Source organism: Podarcis vaucheri (assembly GCF_965113315.1).
Source record: "Podarcis vaucheri genome assembly, chromosome: 8".
Classification (NCBI taxonomy): domain Eukaryota; kingdom Metazoa; phylum Chordata; class Lepidosauria; order Squamata; family Lacertidae; genus Podarcis; species Podarcis vaucheri.
Window position 1 is genome coordinate 93773698 of NC_138766.1, and position 14873 is coordinate 93788570.

Here is a 14873-nt window from a genome sequence, read left to right on the forward strand (position 1 = left end):
GCTCCCTTCCCGCCTCTGCCAGAGGTACCTTCCAGCTGCTCCTCCAACACCTGCAGGCTCTTCATAAAGGCCGCCTCCGCCTCCTGCAGGGCCTCGCTCGAGGGCTCACTTTCCGCCATGAACATGTACGTGCGGCCAATGGTGGCCCAGGCCCTCTGCTGCTCAGTGGGGTTGCAGAGGGAGCGGGCCAGATCCAGGTGGCGGCGCTGGTGCTGGAGAGAGGAACACAGAGGGGAGGGTCAAGGCCAGGTCCACCGGGAGCATCCATCCCCAGTCCCACGAGAGAATTGGGCGGGCCTCAGAATTCTGCTTTTCCGTCTCCTGGTCCAGGCCCCCACCTCCAAAGCAGCAAAGGGCCACATTCCCTTCTAGACAACCTTCTGGGGGCCACGTGCTAGGTGGGCAGGGCCAGAGGACAAAGTGGATGGAGTCATTCATGCTCATGTTACCTTTGTACTGTAGCTTAATTGTTACACACACTCATGCATTCCTCTCTATCCTGCATCCAGGAAGCAAGAAGCTCAAAGGAACGCAGCAAAGGGATTGATTTACTGTTGCAATGGTTTATGGCTTATCAATAGCAAGGTCCCTGTGGTGAAATACAGATGAGACATCTTGTGACTGTGGAGCAAAATCATTTGGGGCTTTAATTTTTAAAACTGAACTTCACCTGTAAATCTCAGGGTAGTTCACAACATAAAAACGCAGTATAAAAACACAAAGTACGTACATAAGTTTATATGATTTGTGTCCTTTGTTCGGATCTACAGTGGACACTCGGGTTGCGAACATGATCCGTGCGGGATGCACGTGCGCAACCCACAGCGTTTCCAACCCGCAGCAGGTCTGCGCATGTGTGGGTTGCGATTCGGCACTTCTGCACAAGCTCAAAATTCAATTCAGCGCTTCTGCGCATGCGCAACCACCGAAACCTGGAAGTAACCCTTTCTGGTACTTCCAGGTTTCAGCAATCCGTAACCCGAAAAAATGCAACCTGAAGCGTCTGTAACCCGAGGTATGACTGTACAGTCATACCTCGGGTTGGATATGCTTCACGTTGAGTGCGTTCGAGTTGCGCTCCGCGGCAACCCAGAAGTAACGGAGTGTGTTAATTCCGGGTTTCGCCGCTCGCGCCTATGCAGACACTCAAAATGACATCACATGCATGCGCAGAAGCGGCGAAATGCGACGTGTGCCTGCGCAGACATGCCGTCGCTAGTTACGTTTGCTTCTGGATGCGAACGGGGCTCCGGAACGGATTATAAATAACAGTTTCAAAGCAGTTCTTGAAGTAAGCACCACTTTAAGGGATTCTGTCAAAACCGGGGGGCTTAAAGCCGCGATCTCTGGAAAGAGCTTCTACCCTCCGGACTCCCGCCTCCTCCAGCCCTCACACCTTCAGTGCAGCTTCATAACTCTCCAGCTCAGCCAGGCACTCCCCGATTTTCCGGTGGGCCACGGCACAGCCGATGGCATCGTCAACACTCTCCAAGAGACGCAGCTCCTGCCGGTGCTCCTCCAACGCCTCCTCAAAGCGCCCTGCCAGGAAAGAAGGTTCAGCGGTGCGCCTTAGAGGGCAGGCAAAGCAAGTGCCATGCGCATGCTATTGCACCAAGGGAGTGGAGGGAGAAAAACGCATTTCATCAGTGCTTTTCTCCCCTAGATGCGCCAGAGCAGCTTGGGGGCTTGCTCAACTGAGCGCGGGGAGTCTTCTGTGCCTCAACTGAGCAGGTTAAGGGACCACCACCTACTTAAAGTAGCTGTTTAAAGCTATTTCAAAGTCGCCTGGATCTGGAAGCCTAGGACCCATGTACCTACAGGACCACCTCTCCTGGTATGCCCCACGGAGGACCTTAAGGTCCACAAATGACAACATTCTGGAGATGCCAAGTCACAAGGTGGTTAAGTTGTTCTCAACTAGGGCCAGGGCCTTTTCAGCACTGGCCCGGACTTGGTGGAACGCTCTGTCCCAAGAGACCAGGGCCCTGCGGGACTTGACATCTTTCCGCAGGGCCTGCAAGACAGAGCTGTTCCGCCTGGCCTTTGATTTGGACTCGGTCTGACCCTTATGTTTCCCTCCCCTGATGGTTTTGATCTATGGGCTACCATTAAAATGAGGCTGTATTTTAAATTGCATTTTAACCTGTATTTTAAATTGCCCCCCCCTTTCCCCCTAGTACGTTTTTACTGTGATTTTATTGGTGTTAGCCGCCCTGAGCCCGGCTTTGTCTGGGTAAGCTGGGGTATAAATAATTTTTATTATTATTATTACAGGACACTCACCATGACGAGCCAAGATCCCTCCCAGCTGGTTACAGAGGGCTGCTTCCTCCTTCAGGTCCCCCTTACGCTGGGCTTTCTCCTTGTCCTTCTGGAGCTCTGAAGGACAGCAGCAGCAGAAGACCCATTAGTCTCATCCGGTTAGAAAACATGGATATTTACTGTGTTAATTATAATGACTATTACTATTACTCTTGAGAGTCCCATGGACTGCAAGAAGATCAAACGTATCCATTCTGAAGGAAATCAGCCCTGAGTGCTCACTGGAAGGACAGATCCTGAAGCTGAGGCTCCAAGACTTTGGCCACCTCATGAGAAGAGAAGACTCCCTGGAAAAGACCCTGATGTTGGGAAAGATGGAGGGCACAAGGAGAAGGGGACGACAGAGGACGAGATGGTGGGACAGTGTTCTCGAAGCGACCAGCATGCGTTTGACCAAACTGCGGGAGGCAGCGGAAGACAGGAGTGCCTGGTGTGCTCTGGTCCAGGGGGTCACGAAGAGCTGTTTTGGGACTACAACTCCCATGATGCCTAGCTAACAGGACCAGTGGTCAAGGATGATGGGAACTGTAGTCCCAAAATATCTGGAGCGATGAGTTTGCCCATGCCTGGTTTACCCCCTGTGATGGTGGTGAAGGGGGGGGGGGGCTAAGGCGGTCTCCCTGACTTGAAAATGAGTTAAATATGTTATGCAAGCTCCCACTTCTCCCCCCCCCCCCGCAGGTAACCCAACCCTCCCCTCCCCCCCAGGTATCACTCTCCCTCCCTCAACCCATCCAGGCATGGGTGCCAACTTGAATAAAATGGGGGGGGGGGGTTTTCCTAGTTAAACCCCGCCCCACATAATCAATCGCATGACGCAGTGCCCCCCCCCCGACTTAAATGGAAATGCCCATAAACTTGGGGGGTGTCCTTGAATATTTTATTGGGGGGGGCGAAGGGCCCCCTGAGTTGGCCCCTCCCCCTCTCCCCTTCAGGCAACTCTCTCCCTCCCCCAACCCCTTCAGGCAGTTGGGGGGGGTTCCTGTTAAGCCCTGCCTTGCCTAATTGATCACATGACAGGGCGCACCCCCATGCCCATCAACTGGGGGGTCTCGAATATTTTATGACGGGGGGAGGCCCCCTGAGTTGGCCCCTCCCCCTAGGACGCCCCCCTCCCCCTTCAGGTAACTCCCTCCCAACAGAGGTGAATAAGCGTAACTAAAATGGGGGGTTTCCCCAGTTAAGCCCCCCCCCACATAATCGATCACATGACATGGCGCACCCCCCCCATTCCCTCCCCCAACCCCATTCCCAGGGTCTCGAGTATTTTAGGAGGGGGGGCGTAGACCTCCTCCCCCCTTCAGGTAACTCCTCCCCTCCCCCAACCCCTCCAGGCAGGGGGGGCAACTTGGATAAAATGGGGGGGTTTCCCCTCAGTTAAGTCCCGCCCCGCACACTCGATCAAATGACGTGGCCCCCCATGCCCATCAAGTGGGGGGTCTCGAATATTTTATGAGGGGGCGAAGACCCCCCCCCCGGCCCCCTGAGTTGGCCCCTCCCCCTCACCTCCCCCCCCCACTCACGGCGGATCTCTCGGTCCCGCGCGCCCCCCATGGCCGCCGCCCCCGCCGCCGCCTCGTCTCTCTCTTCCCTTCCGCGCCAAACTCCCGCTCGCCCCGAGGACTCCCCTGATTGGCCGAGCCCTGGCGCGCTCCCATTGGCTGAGCGCCGCCCAACCGCGCGCCGCTTCTTCCTCTTCCTGGCCACGCCCCGAAGAGGCGGGGCCACTCAGCTGCTGCTGCTGGCTCCGCCCCCCTGATCCTCCTCGGACGCCTCGCTCTCCGGCGGGACTCCGCCTGATTTCCCAGAAAGGGGGGGGGGGAGGTTTGCTGGTGATGAGCCAGATTGAGGTTGGATGAGGCCCTAAGGCAGGGATCAAGCACACTTTTTCAGCAGGGGGCCGGTCCACTATCCCTCAGACCTTGTGGGGGGCCGGACTATACTGTATACAGAAGCAATGTACGCAGGTCAATTCATTTGCAGGATTCTAGAAATACTTGTAATGATATTATGAATGGACAATAAGTAATTTCAATGATTTTTTAAAATTTGAAATGGACATGCGGTATGATGATAAACAATGGCACCAGGGAAGGGACTAGGGGGAAGTCAGTTCTTTTCTTTTTTTCTTTATGTTGGGAAAGGAGTACGGCAAGGCTGTATATTGCCTCCCTGCTTATTTAACTTATATGCAGAATTCATCATGCGAAAGGCTGGGCTGGATGAATCCCTAGCCGGAATTAAGATTGCCGGAAGAAATCTCAACAACCTCAGATATGCAGATGACACAACCTTGATGGCAGAAAGTGAAGAGGAATTAAAGAACCTTTTAATGAGGGTGAAAGAGGAGAGCGCAAAATATGGTCTGAAGCTCAACATCAAAAAAAAACACAAAGATCATGGCCACTGAGCCCATCACCTCCTGGCAAATAGAAGGGGAAGAAATGGAGGCAGTGGGAGATTTGACTTTCTTGGGCTCCACGATCACTGCAGATGGTGACAGCAGCCACAAAGTTAAAAGACGCCTGCTCCTTGGGAGAAAAGCAATGACAAACCTAGACAGGGATACTGGAGTGACTTGCTGGTTCCTCCTGCAGGTGGATCACGTTTGGTCAAAACTCTCCACTATGACCTGTCCATCTTGGGTGGCCCTGCACGGCAGAGCTCATAGCTTCTCTGAGTTATTCAAGCCCCTTCACCATGGCAAGGAAGACAGCATCTTAAAAAGCAGAGACATCACCTTGCCAACAAAGGTCCGTATAGTCCGTATAGTTCAAGCTATGGTTTTCCCAGTAGTGATGTATGGAAGTGAGAGCTGGACCACAAAGAAGGCTGATCGCCAAAGAATGGATGCTTCTGAATTCTGGTGCTGGAGGAGACTTTTGAGAGTCCCATGGACGGCAAGAAGATCAAACCTCTCCATTCTGAAGGAAATCAGCCCTGAGTGCTCACTGGAAAGACAGATCCTGAAGCTGAGGCTCCAGTACTTTGGCCACCTCATGAGAAGAGAAGACTCCCTGGAAAAGACCCTGATGTTGGGAAAGATGGAGGGCACAAGGAGAAGGGGACGACAGAGGACGAGATCGTGGGACAGTGTTCTTGAAGCTACCAGCATGAGTTTGACCAAACTGCGGGAGGCAGTGGAAGACAGGAGTGCCTGGCGTGCTCTGGTCCAGGGGGTCACGAAGAGGCAGACACGACTAAACAAGAAGAAAGTCAGGAGTCAGCAAACTTTTTCAGACCTCAGCAGGGGGCCAGACTATATTTTGAAGAGGATAATAATAATAATAATAATAATAATAATAATAATAATAATAATAAATTATTTATACTCCACCCTTCTGGGCGGCTTCCCAAAAAAAAATTAAATACCGTAATACATCAAACATTAAAAGTTTATTACTTACATCATAGGAACCTACACAGCGTAAAACACTGTTGCTGTATGTAGGTTTTAGTTTATTTGTTTTTTGTAGGTTTTAGTTTATTTGTTTTTTATCTTATGTTTTGGAAATGTACATTGTTTTTTCTTTAAATTTTTTTTGGGGCCCCCAAGAGAGTGGGACCCTAAGCTATAGCTTGTTTAGCTTATACAAAAATCTGGCACTGAGCTGCCCCCCCCCATCTCCATAGCAAGTAAGCAGACTCCAAGCATGGCAGAAGGGCCCAGGGGTTAGATCCTGACATTCAGAAGACATCTGAAGGCAGCCCTGTTCAGGGAAGTTTTTAATGTGTGACATTTTAATGTATTTGTATTTTTTGTTGGAAGCCGCCCAGAGTGGCTGGGGAAACCCAGCCAGATGGGCGGAGTACAAACATCATCATAATAATAATTAATAATAATAATCATAATAATCCCCACCCAACCAGAAAGCACCGGGGTGGACTGGTGGACTGGGCCAACTGTTTCTCAGTCTGGTCTACCTCGCAGGGTCAGAATAAAGATGGAACAAGGGCTTGATCCGCCTTCCTTGGAATTCCAGCAGGCAGCAGGGAGAGAGATGGAGCACAGCTGGGAAAACACCGTCCCCCTTTATTAACTTTGCTAAAGGTGGAGTTAGATGAGTAGCAAAGGCAGATCCAGCTCTAGTCCATTCTACAGGGACAGCTGCCCCCTTCTGCTTTATTCTGCTGCCCTTTTGCTCAGAGAGACGCAGCTGGAAGCCTCTCAAGGGCATGCTGGGACATGTAGTCCTGCGTAGGCACCCCATGGAGACAGAGTGGACAGTTTCTTCTACCAAGCACTGCTGAGCAAGCGCAATGGGGCATGCTCAGTAACAGCAACTGAAGCCCTTTGGCTGCCCACACTTGGGATCTGAATTTAGTGCATTCGGTATGGAGAGGGCGAGAGATGCCACATGTCCTGATGAGCTCGCCTCCAACAAAAAGCGGACAGTCCTCGTGGAAGCTGCGCAGGGCCATCAACTGCAAAAAGTGCTTCATATTGATTGTGTTGCAAGGCTTAGGACAAGGAGCGTGGCTTAAGGCTATGGTGTGAGATTCAGAGCAAGGAGATTTGTAGCTGTTTCTGAACCTCTTCTTCACTGGACCAGTGAAGACCAGGCCACTGGCCTATCCAATATCCTGTTCTCACAGTGGCCAGTCAGAAACCCTCAAGAAGGATCTATGCTCAAGAGCCCTCTCTCCTCCTGTGGCTTCCAGATTCAGAAGCATCGCTGGCTCCAGGTGTGGAGGCAGAACCCTGCCATGTTTGTATTCTTACTTTGTTTTTTCATATTGCAGTTTTTTGTTATGAACTGCCCTGAGATCGACGGACAAAGTATGGTCTACAAATTTAATAAACTGTAATAAATAATAATAATAATCCTGGTTGGTAGCCATTGAAGGCCCTCCACTTCAAAAATTTGTCTAATCCTCTTTTATAGCCATCTAGGCTGGTGGCAGGGACGCGGGTGGCACTGTGGGTTAAACCACAGAGCCTAGGACTTGCCGAACAGAAGGTTGGCGGGTCGAATCCCCGCGACAGGGTGAGCTTCTATTGCTCGGTCCTTGCTCCTGCCAACCTAGCAGTTCGAAAGCATGTCAAAGTGCAAGTAGATAAATAGGTACCGCTCCAGCGGGAAGGTAAACGGTGTTTCCGTGCACTGCTCTGGTTCGCCAGAAGCGGCTTAGTCATGCTGGCCACATGACCCGGAAGCTGTACGCCGGCTCCCTCGGCCAATAAAGCGAGATGAGCGCCGCAACCCCAGAGTTGGCCACGACTGGACCTAATGGTCAGGGGTCCTTTTACCTTTACCTTTAGGCTGGTGGCAACTCAGTATGCTTTGCTGTGGCTGGACTGGATTACACCCAGGGAGATAATGGAACAATTGCCAGCATTGAGCTATATAAACAAAGTCTTCATGCAGAGGTATGCCAGGTAGTCGGGGCTGCAAATCAATCACCCAATCCACTTTTACCCATGTTTATTCAGAAGTCCCACTGTGCTCAGATTACTCCCACATCAGTGTGCATACAATCACAGCCTGCATTTATCAAGGGCATAAAGCCCCTTTCCTAAGGGAGAAAGCTATAGAGGTTGGGGCATTTTGTTTGAAGGAGAAGGGAACCTAGGTTAGAAACCTGAACATATCCACCTGCTTAAAAGCCCTACAGGACTTGGATGGACTAGTGAACAAGTGTAGGATTGCGATGCAGAGATGCTAAAATTATGAAGGTTGGGGAATGTTATTCATTTATATTCCACCTTCTTGCCAAAATGGCTTCTCTGCAAAATAGAAAGGGTTGTTCCCTTTCATTCTGTCACTCACACACAATTCAAAATAGAGGTTATCCAATGAAACTGACAGGCAGCAGATTCAGGAAATGCCTCCTTCACCTAATGCAGAATTAGTTAGTGGACAATTCTTATGCCGGTTTCCAGAAACAGCTGAGCAGCAATGAATGCCGCATACCTGTTACCTGATCATGTCAGGTTAGGGCAGCAGGGAAAACTTGGACCATTGCAACTCTGTTCTCTTTTAGCATAAGGTTAGTTAACAAAGGTTCTGGTGGGCTGAATGTGTAGAGACATACAAACAGGTCTAAGCATCGCACTGTTTAGACCTTTAACCTCCCTCTCCAAATCTTCCATCATCTCTCTAGGTACTACTGCCTTTGGGGACTCTGAGGTCTCGCAGCTAGCAGGCACCATCTTAGTTCCCTCTCCCGGTCTGCCCCACGGAGAGCCTCAAGGTCCACAAATAGCAACACCCTAGAGGTCCCGGGCCCTAAGGAAGTTAGATTAGCTTCAACCAGAGCCAGGGCCTTTTCAGTAATGGCTCCGGCCTGGTGGAACGCTCTGCCTCATGAGACCAGGGCCCTGCAGGATCTGATTTCTTTCCGCAGGGCCTGTAAGACAGAGTTGTTCCGCCTGGCCTTTGGCTTGGAATCAACTTGATTCCCTCCCTCTCTTTTTCTTTTTTCTTTTTCCTTTCTCCTCCTGCGATGAGGCTACATTTTAATATTTTAATGTTTCAATATTTTAATGTTGTATTTTAATTTTGTTTTGAAGTTGTAATCATTCAACTTGTTTTTATTATTGCTTGTTAGCCGCCCTGAGCCCGGCCTTGGCTGGGGAGGGCGGGGTATAAATAAAAATTATTATTATTATTATTAATGGCAAGCTCAGGTGGCTGAGTACAAACAAGAGTGGGGCTGCTAAAAAAACCACCCAGTTGGTATCAACACACCCAGGTGAATTCTGAGGGATGCAGAAGGACAATTCACTAAAAAAAAAAATAATAAAAGAGGGATACTCCTTTCCCACTTTTTTTTTTTTAAAAAAAGCTCAATTAGAACAGAACCTGCTTAGTGGTTCCCAGAAGCCACAGAATGCTGAGTGCTGGATGGAAAGAAAACGCAGGAAAGGTTGAATTGGCCGTTTTAGGCACTTCTTGCTCAGTGTTGTGGAGTCATAAAATTGTAGTCGGAAGGGACCCAAAATGCCATCTAGTCCAACTCCGTTTTTGCAGGTCCCTTGTTCTCTGCATGTGTTTGAAGGCAATTTACGCCAGGTGCCATACATCCTAGAGCAACCTTTCTCAACCTGTGGGTCCCCAGATGTTCGACTACAACTCCCATCACCTCTAGCTAGCAAGGCCAGAGCTCAGGTTATCCTTCTTGCCTTGCTCGTTTCTCCCTCTTTGAAATCTTTGCTCCAAACAATCCAGCCAGTTAGTGACTGGAACAACTCAACTACTGAAGATAAAAAGGAAGGAGTGTCATTTGCAGTCTATTTACAGTGCCCAGGAGTAGTCTGGGGGGTGGGCCTTGTTTTTTGTTCTTGTTTTCATCACGTATTTTGTGCTTTTGTATTGTCTTTTTATGTTGTGAACCACTCCGAGATCTGCGGATGAAGGGCGGTACATGAATTTAATAAATAAATAGTCTGTCGCTTTGAACAGGGTGACCGCCTTCCAATAAAGTTAAAACAACCTGTTGCTCCATAAAGTTTGGCAAAGCAGCTAACTGCATCTCTTGAGCTAGAGCACACAATTACTTTATTATCTCAGCCAGGACAGTTGCCCAGCAGGGCTGCACAGGGACGGTTTTTCCTAAGTGGCCACATACAGTGGAATTTCAGACCTGATCACAAGTGGAAGAGCGTTGATGCAACCCAAGCCAAAGTCCTGGGACCATAGCAAGATCAAGACTACAGAAGAACTCACATGGACAGTGGGTTGCATGCCAGTCATGGGCACGGCCAGCCAACACCTCCTTGCCCATGCATAGGCAAACTCGGCCCTCCAGATGTTTCAGGACTACAACTCCCATCATCCCTAACAGGACCAGTGGTCAGGGATGATGGGAATTGTAGTCCCAAAACAGCTGGAGGGCCGAGTTTGCCTTATGCCTGGCAGACCACCTCTCTTGCTGCAGCGGGTCTGCAACTTCCTGACTAGACTACTGCATCCCTCTCTACATGAAGGCAACCTCCATTATAGAGGGCAGAAACAGGACATTTGGCATAGCACACAACCCTTCCTTGTAAAAAAATTAATGCTGCGAATGAAAAGAGGGTAAAAGGATGCTGGCTACTTTTGTGCTGAAATACTTGAGACGAAGTATTGAGGTGCTGAAGGTGAAGCGTTTGGGGTTGGGAAACAGGTCTCAGGGGGAACTGCTGCAGAAACTTCTGCCCACTTGGTGTGGACAACTGTGGTCTAACATTCTGCTTACATCGCCAGCCTTTTCAGTGAGCAGGAGTTCAGAAAAACTATTTCCAGATAGCGAGAGCTTTTCCCGATGGTGTTTCAGCTTTGGGATTATGAGCTGCATGCCGCATGCAATCAGCACAGGCCCCTTTGGAAGGGACCGTGCTCACCCCAGTCCTGAGTTTGGTTCCGCCTTGGTAAAGAAGCCACGCTTGGGTCAAGCACACACACATACGCAGACAGCAATGGGTTGGCAATACTTTTTTTTTTTTTTTGTTTCGTTTAAACTACATTACATACAGAAACTTCAAACAAACGCAGACCAGATAAAGGAACAAAAGAAATCATTCCCAACAACATTTAAAACCATCCCTCATTTTTGTAAAAGCCATTTCGGTATCATGTGTAGTGCTCGCAAAAATGGGTTAGACACAAGGTGGGACGGGCGGGAGCGGCGGAAGCTTATGGCCAGGTGCCCCCAAAGCTGTTACGCTGGAGCAGCTGCAGCGCCCTGCCCCACATCTCCTTGGCCAGCCCGCAGGGTGGAGAGATGGAGGGGGTGATGACAGAAGTGGCAGCCTTCCGTTATACAAGCGCCTGGAGACTGACACTGCCCTTCCCACTTTCTTCTGGTTTCAAGCCGGAGCTTCCAGCTGGATTCCAAGGTCCAACAGAGAACCCCTCTTTCTCTCTCTCTCTTTTTCTCCACAAAAAAGAAGAAGAAAAGATCAACAGGAACACAAATAATGAAAAATCAGGCCAAGTACAACGGACATACCATCTTGCAAACAAACCATTAGTTTTCTTTTAAATTATTTTAATTCTACATTCGCTAGTTAAATAAATTACCCACAGTGAATACTGTAAGGAGGTTTGTGGTCTGCCAGTCCTTCAGGCCCTGGCATGGATAAGCATGCTACAATCTTTAGGCGTCTAGCACAGAACTAGACAGATAAGGCTCAGCTACCAAGTAGAAGTTGGACAGAGTCCCGTAGTGAGGACAGGGCAACCCAGGAGGAGGAGGAGGTGGTGGTGGTGAGGCAGGGAGGATGAGAATGAGAGCAGGGAAGCAAAAATGCTGGCAGTGGCAAGCCTGGCAGAGAGGTCTCCCCAAGGAGGACCCCAATCACACAAATGGTTCCCAGCAGATCAGAAAGTCTTAACATGCTTCTCATATCAAGCCCTGGGAAGACTTGCTCATCTTCCACTCTCAAAGTGCTTGTCCTTCACTACATACAGACTCTTGGGGTGGCCACAGTTGCTCTCTTCATTTCAGGGGAGGGAGAGCTCTGCAGCCACTTCCATCCCTCACTTGGCTCTCAGGGAGAATTAACCACTGCCATGATGCGATCATGCCTAAACAACAGCTTCTCAAGAAACTAGGAGGGTCCCTTCTGTCCACTGCTGTTCCGACACATTGCCCCCTCCCTCCCAGAAATACTAGATAAGTCAGAAGCTTGGCAATAGATAATAGATTCTTGCAATAACCGTTGGGAGGGGGAAGAACTACCTTCAATTATACAGGATAAAGGGAAATGATGTCTACCCATGAACCGCTCCCAATGGGTAACTTCCAAGTTAGCTCTTTGCCACGGGCTAGACTGAGATGATCAGCCACTAACTGTCTTAGCAGAGGAACCTGCTGGGGAAGGAAGAATGTGGCAGCTGGTCTCTTTTTAGGAGGTAGTTGCCAAATGTATTGAAGCGTCTGGATGGGAGAACTCACACCCAAGATACCCCAACTCTGGAAAGGAGCCGAGAGGTACAACCACCAGGCTACAGCTTGTTTGCAGCACAATTCAACTGCACTTCATTCAAAGTTACTACATCACAAATTCCTCTAGACCTCCGCTCCAGTCGTCAGTAGCCGACTCTGTCTCCTCTAGTCCTAACTAGAGCAAAAGGTCTTTTTTTTAAAAAAAAAAAAAGCAGCAACAGGAGACATACAGATGACCCAGTAGAAAAAGTCCACACATGGAAGACTCCATGGGTAGCATTCAACTAAGTTTTAGAAGAGACCCACTGAAATTAAAGAACATAACTAGGTTAGACCCATTAATTTAAACAGGTCTGCTCCAAATAAAACAAATTTGAATACCATCCTATGGGAGGACTGCCCAATCCTCAATCTCTCAAGTGCATTCTGAAAATATGGACAGGTGTTCTCTGGTAGGGTCCAAAGGGAGGGAGTGGAAGAGGCTCCACTCGGTTTGCCATGTTCTGAATCTCAAGGATCAAGCCCATTTCGCCTCCCACACCCAAGTGGGATGCCAAGCAAACCCCTCTTTCCACTGGTCTTCTTCCAGAGACTTCCCTCTCTTGGGAGGGAGGTACAGCACTGCCTATTGGACAAGATGGTTCACAATCTCATCTTCCTTCTCTTCCCATCCCCAGGATTGTGTTCCGTTTCTTACGAGAGGGGTCTTAAGGCCTGCTAAGAACACCTTCCTCCTAACTACCATGTTAGCTCTTCCAACATCCAACCACTTAGAGCTACTCCCAAAGGTGCTCTTGCATCCAAGTTACATGACCACATGCCAAACATCAGGGTCTGGGAAGCTCTGGACATAGGCATTATCAGCACTCCCCCCCCCCCATTGCTAGCCTGTGGGAATTGATGTTGCCTTTTCAACCTACATGAGGACGAGGTCTGAGCTTTCCTATGACCTTCCAGAGACGGGCTGCAGGAAAGGCAGGCCCATTGAAAGCATTCCTTCTTCTGCAGTTACCTAGTATATCACTTCTACTCATAAGTTAAGGTTAATGCTGAAGCCAGTCCCTGGAAGCACGACGAGCAGATTTCTAACCTCTGCATTAGTGTATACATAAGCTCCTTTTACAAGTAAAACTTTTGGTGTGTGCATTTATTTCCAGAGTAAAGTAGGGAAAACTATTTCAAGTCTAGACCTGCTCCAGTTTAAGGATTAAGTGATGTGCAAATTCTGGCTATTATTTAGAGGATGCAGTCTTGAAATCTGCTCCACAATAAAAGGATCCATGAGCTTTAGTTCCCAGGGCAAGCTGCAAGCTTCCTCAATCCACATGTTCTGCACTTGAGCCCAGAAACAGCCTCTTCGTTCCGAATACCTGAGAAAGTGCTCCGTGCTGGTTTGCATTCCCAAATACAAGGAAGACAGTTGCATGCACACACAGGCATCTAAGGGGCATTCTTGTTCCAAGTGTTTTGAGCAAGTGTGCTGCCCTTCACAGACCATTTCAAAGGCTGATCTTCCAGGCTGCCAATTCTCAAAAGCGCCCATTACAAGAAGTTGCCTTTAACATGCAGCCTGCTTTGTGAAGATCTTAAGAATTAGTTCCTGGTTCAGAGTCCTTGCAATTAAAACACCTTAGGGCAAGAGAGACATAATTTTGGCTTTGGCAACCCTCAACTGGTAAAACAAAAACAAAACCCTGCCTAGTTGGTCAATAATTCCTAATCACCAGCTAAAACGAACAAACAAGCCACAGCTGTATGCATGTCTGAAAAGCTCTTCCTCTGAAAGCTCTTCCTTCAGGAAAGAAGTTCTGCCTTCACATTCCCATCAGACAGGACTAATATAATATGGGGCAACTCCTTTGCTGAACAGTTTAACATGCCATCAGCTGGAACATCCTGCTAAACAGCTTGCCAACCTTCAGCTCTCGCTATCCTTGGGCACTTTACTTTTTCTATACACATGCTATGACATTCTCCTACTCTGGGACTCCCAAGAGCATGTGGCCTGCTAAAATGAATGTGGCCCAGGCAGTCACCAGGAGCTTTTGCTGCCCTGCCAGGACAAACACAAGACGGGTGTCCACATACCTGGCATGGCAGAGTGTGCAGCTGGTGGGCCGCGCATAGCTTGGTGGGTCACAGTGACAACAGACCAGCCTACTCCTGGGACATCGCAGACTAACTCCCCACATTTCTAAAAACGCTTCTTTGACTACCACCTGCCACCACTATGACCAGGAGGCTGGAGGGAGAAAGGAGGACATTAAAACTGGGGGGACGGGACTGCTTTGCTACCCTTTTAACAGCAATAAGTCCCAAGGAGGACAGCACCTGCAGCAAATTCTCACGTTTTAAAAAACATACCTGATCCAATTAGTCCACATAAAGCATACATTGCCACCAAAAGTAGCTTCCTTTAAATAAAAAAATGGCATGAGGATGAGGGGGAAGGAGTCAAAAGGAGAGGGAAGAAAATCATCTTGGATGTGCAACGTAACCTATTAGTTCCTCATGATACAGTCTTCATCCACCACCAATTCCCCCCACCCCAGTTAAAAATATGTTTAAGAGCATCAAGCAAAATATCCCTGTAGATCTCGTTGAAATTTGGTGAACGGCCACGCTATCCTCATCCATATATCTATATATATATATATTACATACATAAAATCACATTG

At 49.0% G+C, this 14873-nt stretch overlaps 1 protein-coding gene across 1 annotated transcript in view; it reads right to left on the minus strand.

Moving 5' to 3' along the window:
- Window positions 1-3971, minus strand: part of TONSL (tonsoku like, DNA repair protein) — a 34144-nt gene extending 30173 nt beyond the window's left edge. Inside the window, exons 1-4 of the mRNA XM_082235478.1 lie at window positions 3846-3971; window positions 2284-2379; window positions 1397-1539; window positions 29-212 (exon numbers count right to left, since the gene is read on the minus strand). Of these exons, the coding sequence (XP_082091604.1) occupies window positions 29-212; window positions 1397-1539; window positions 2284-2379; window positions 3846-3876 (454 nt within the window). The 5' untranslated portion in view covers window positions 3877-3971. The remainder of the gene's footprint in view (window positions 1-28; window positions 213-1396; window positions 1540-2283; window positions 2380-3845) is intronic.
- Between the last annotated feature and the right edge of the window lie 10902 nt (window positions 3972-14873).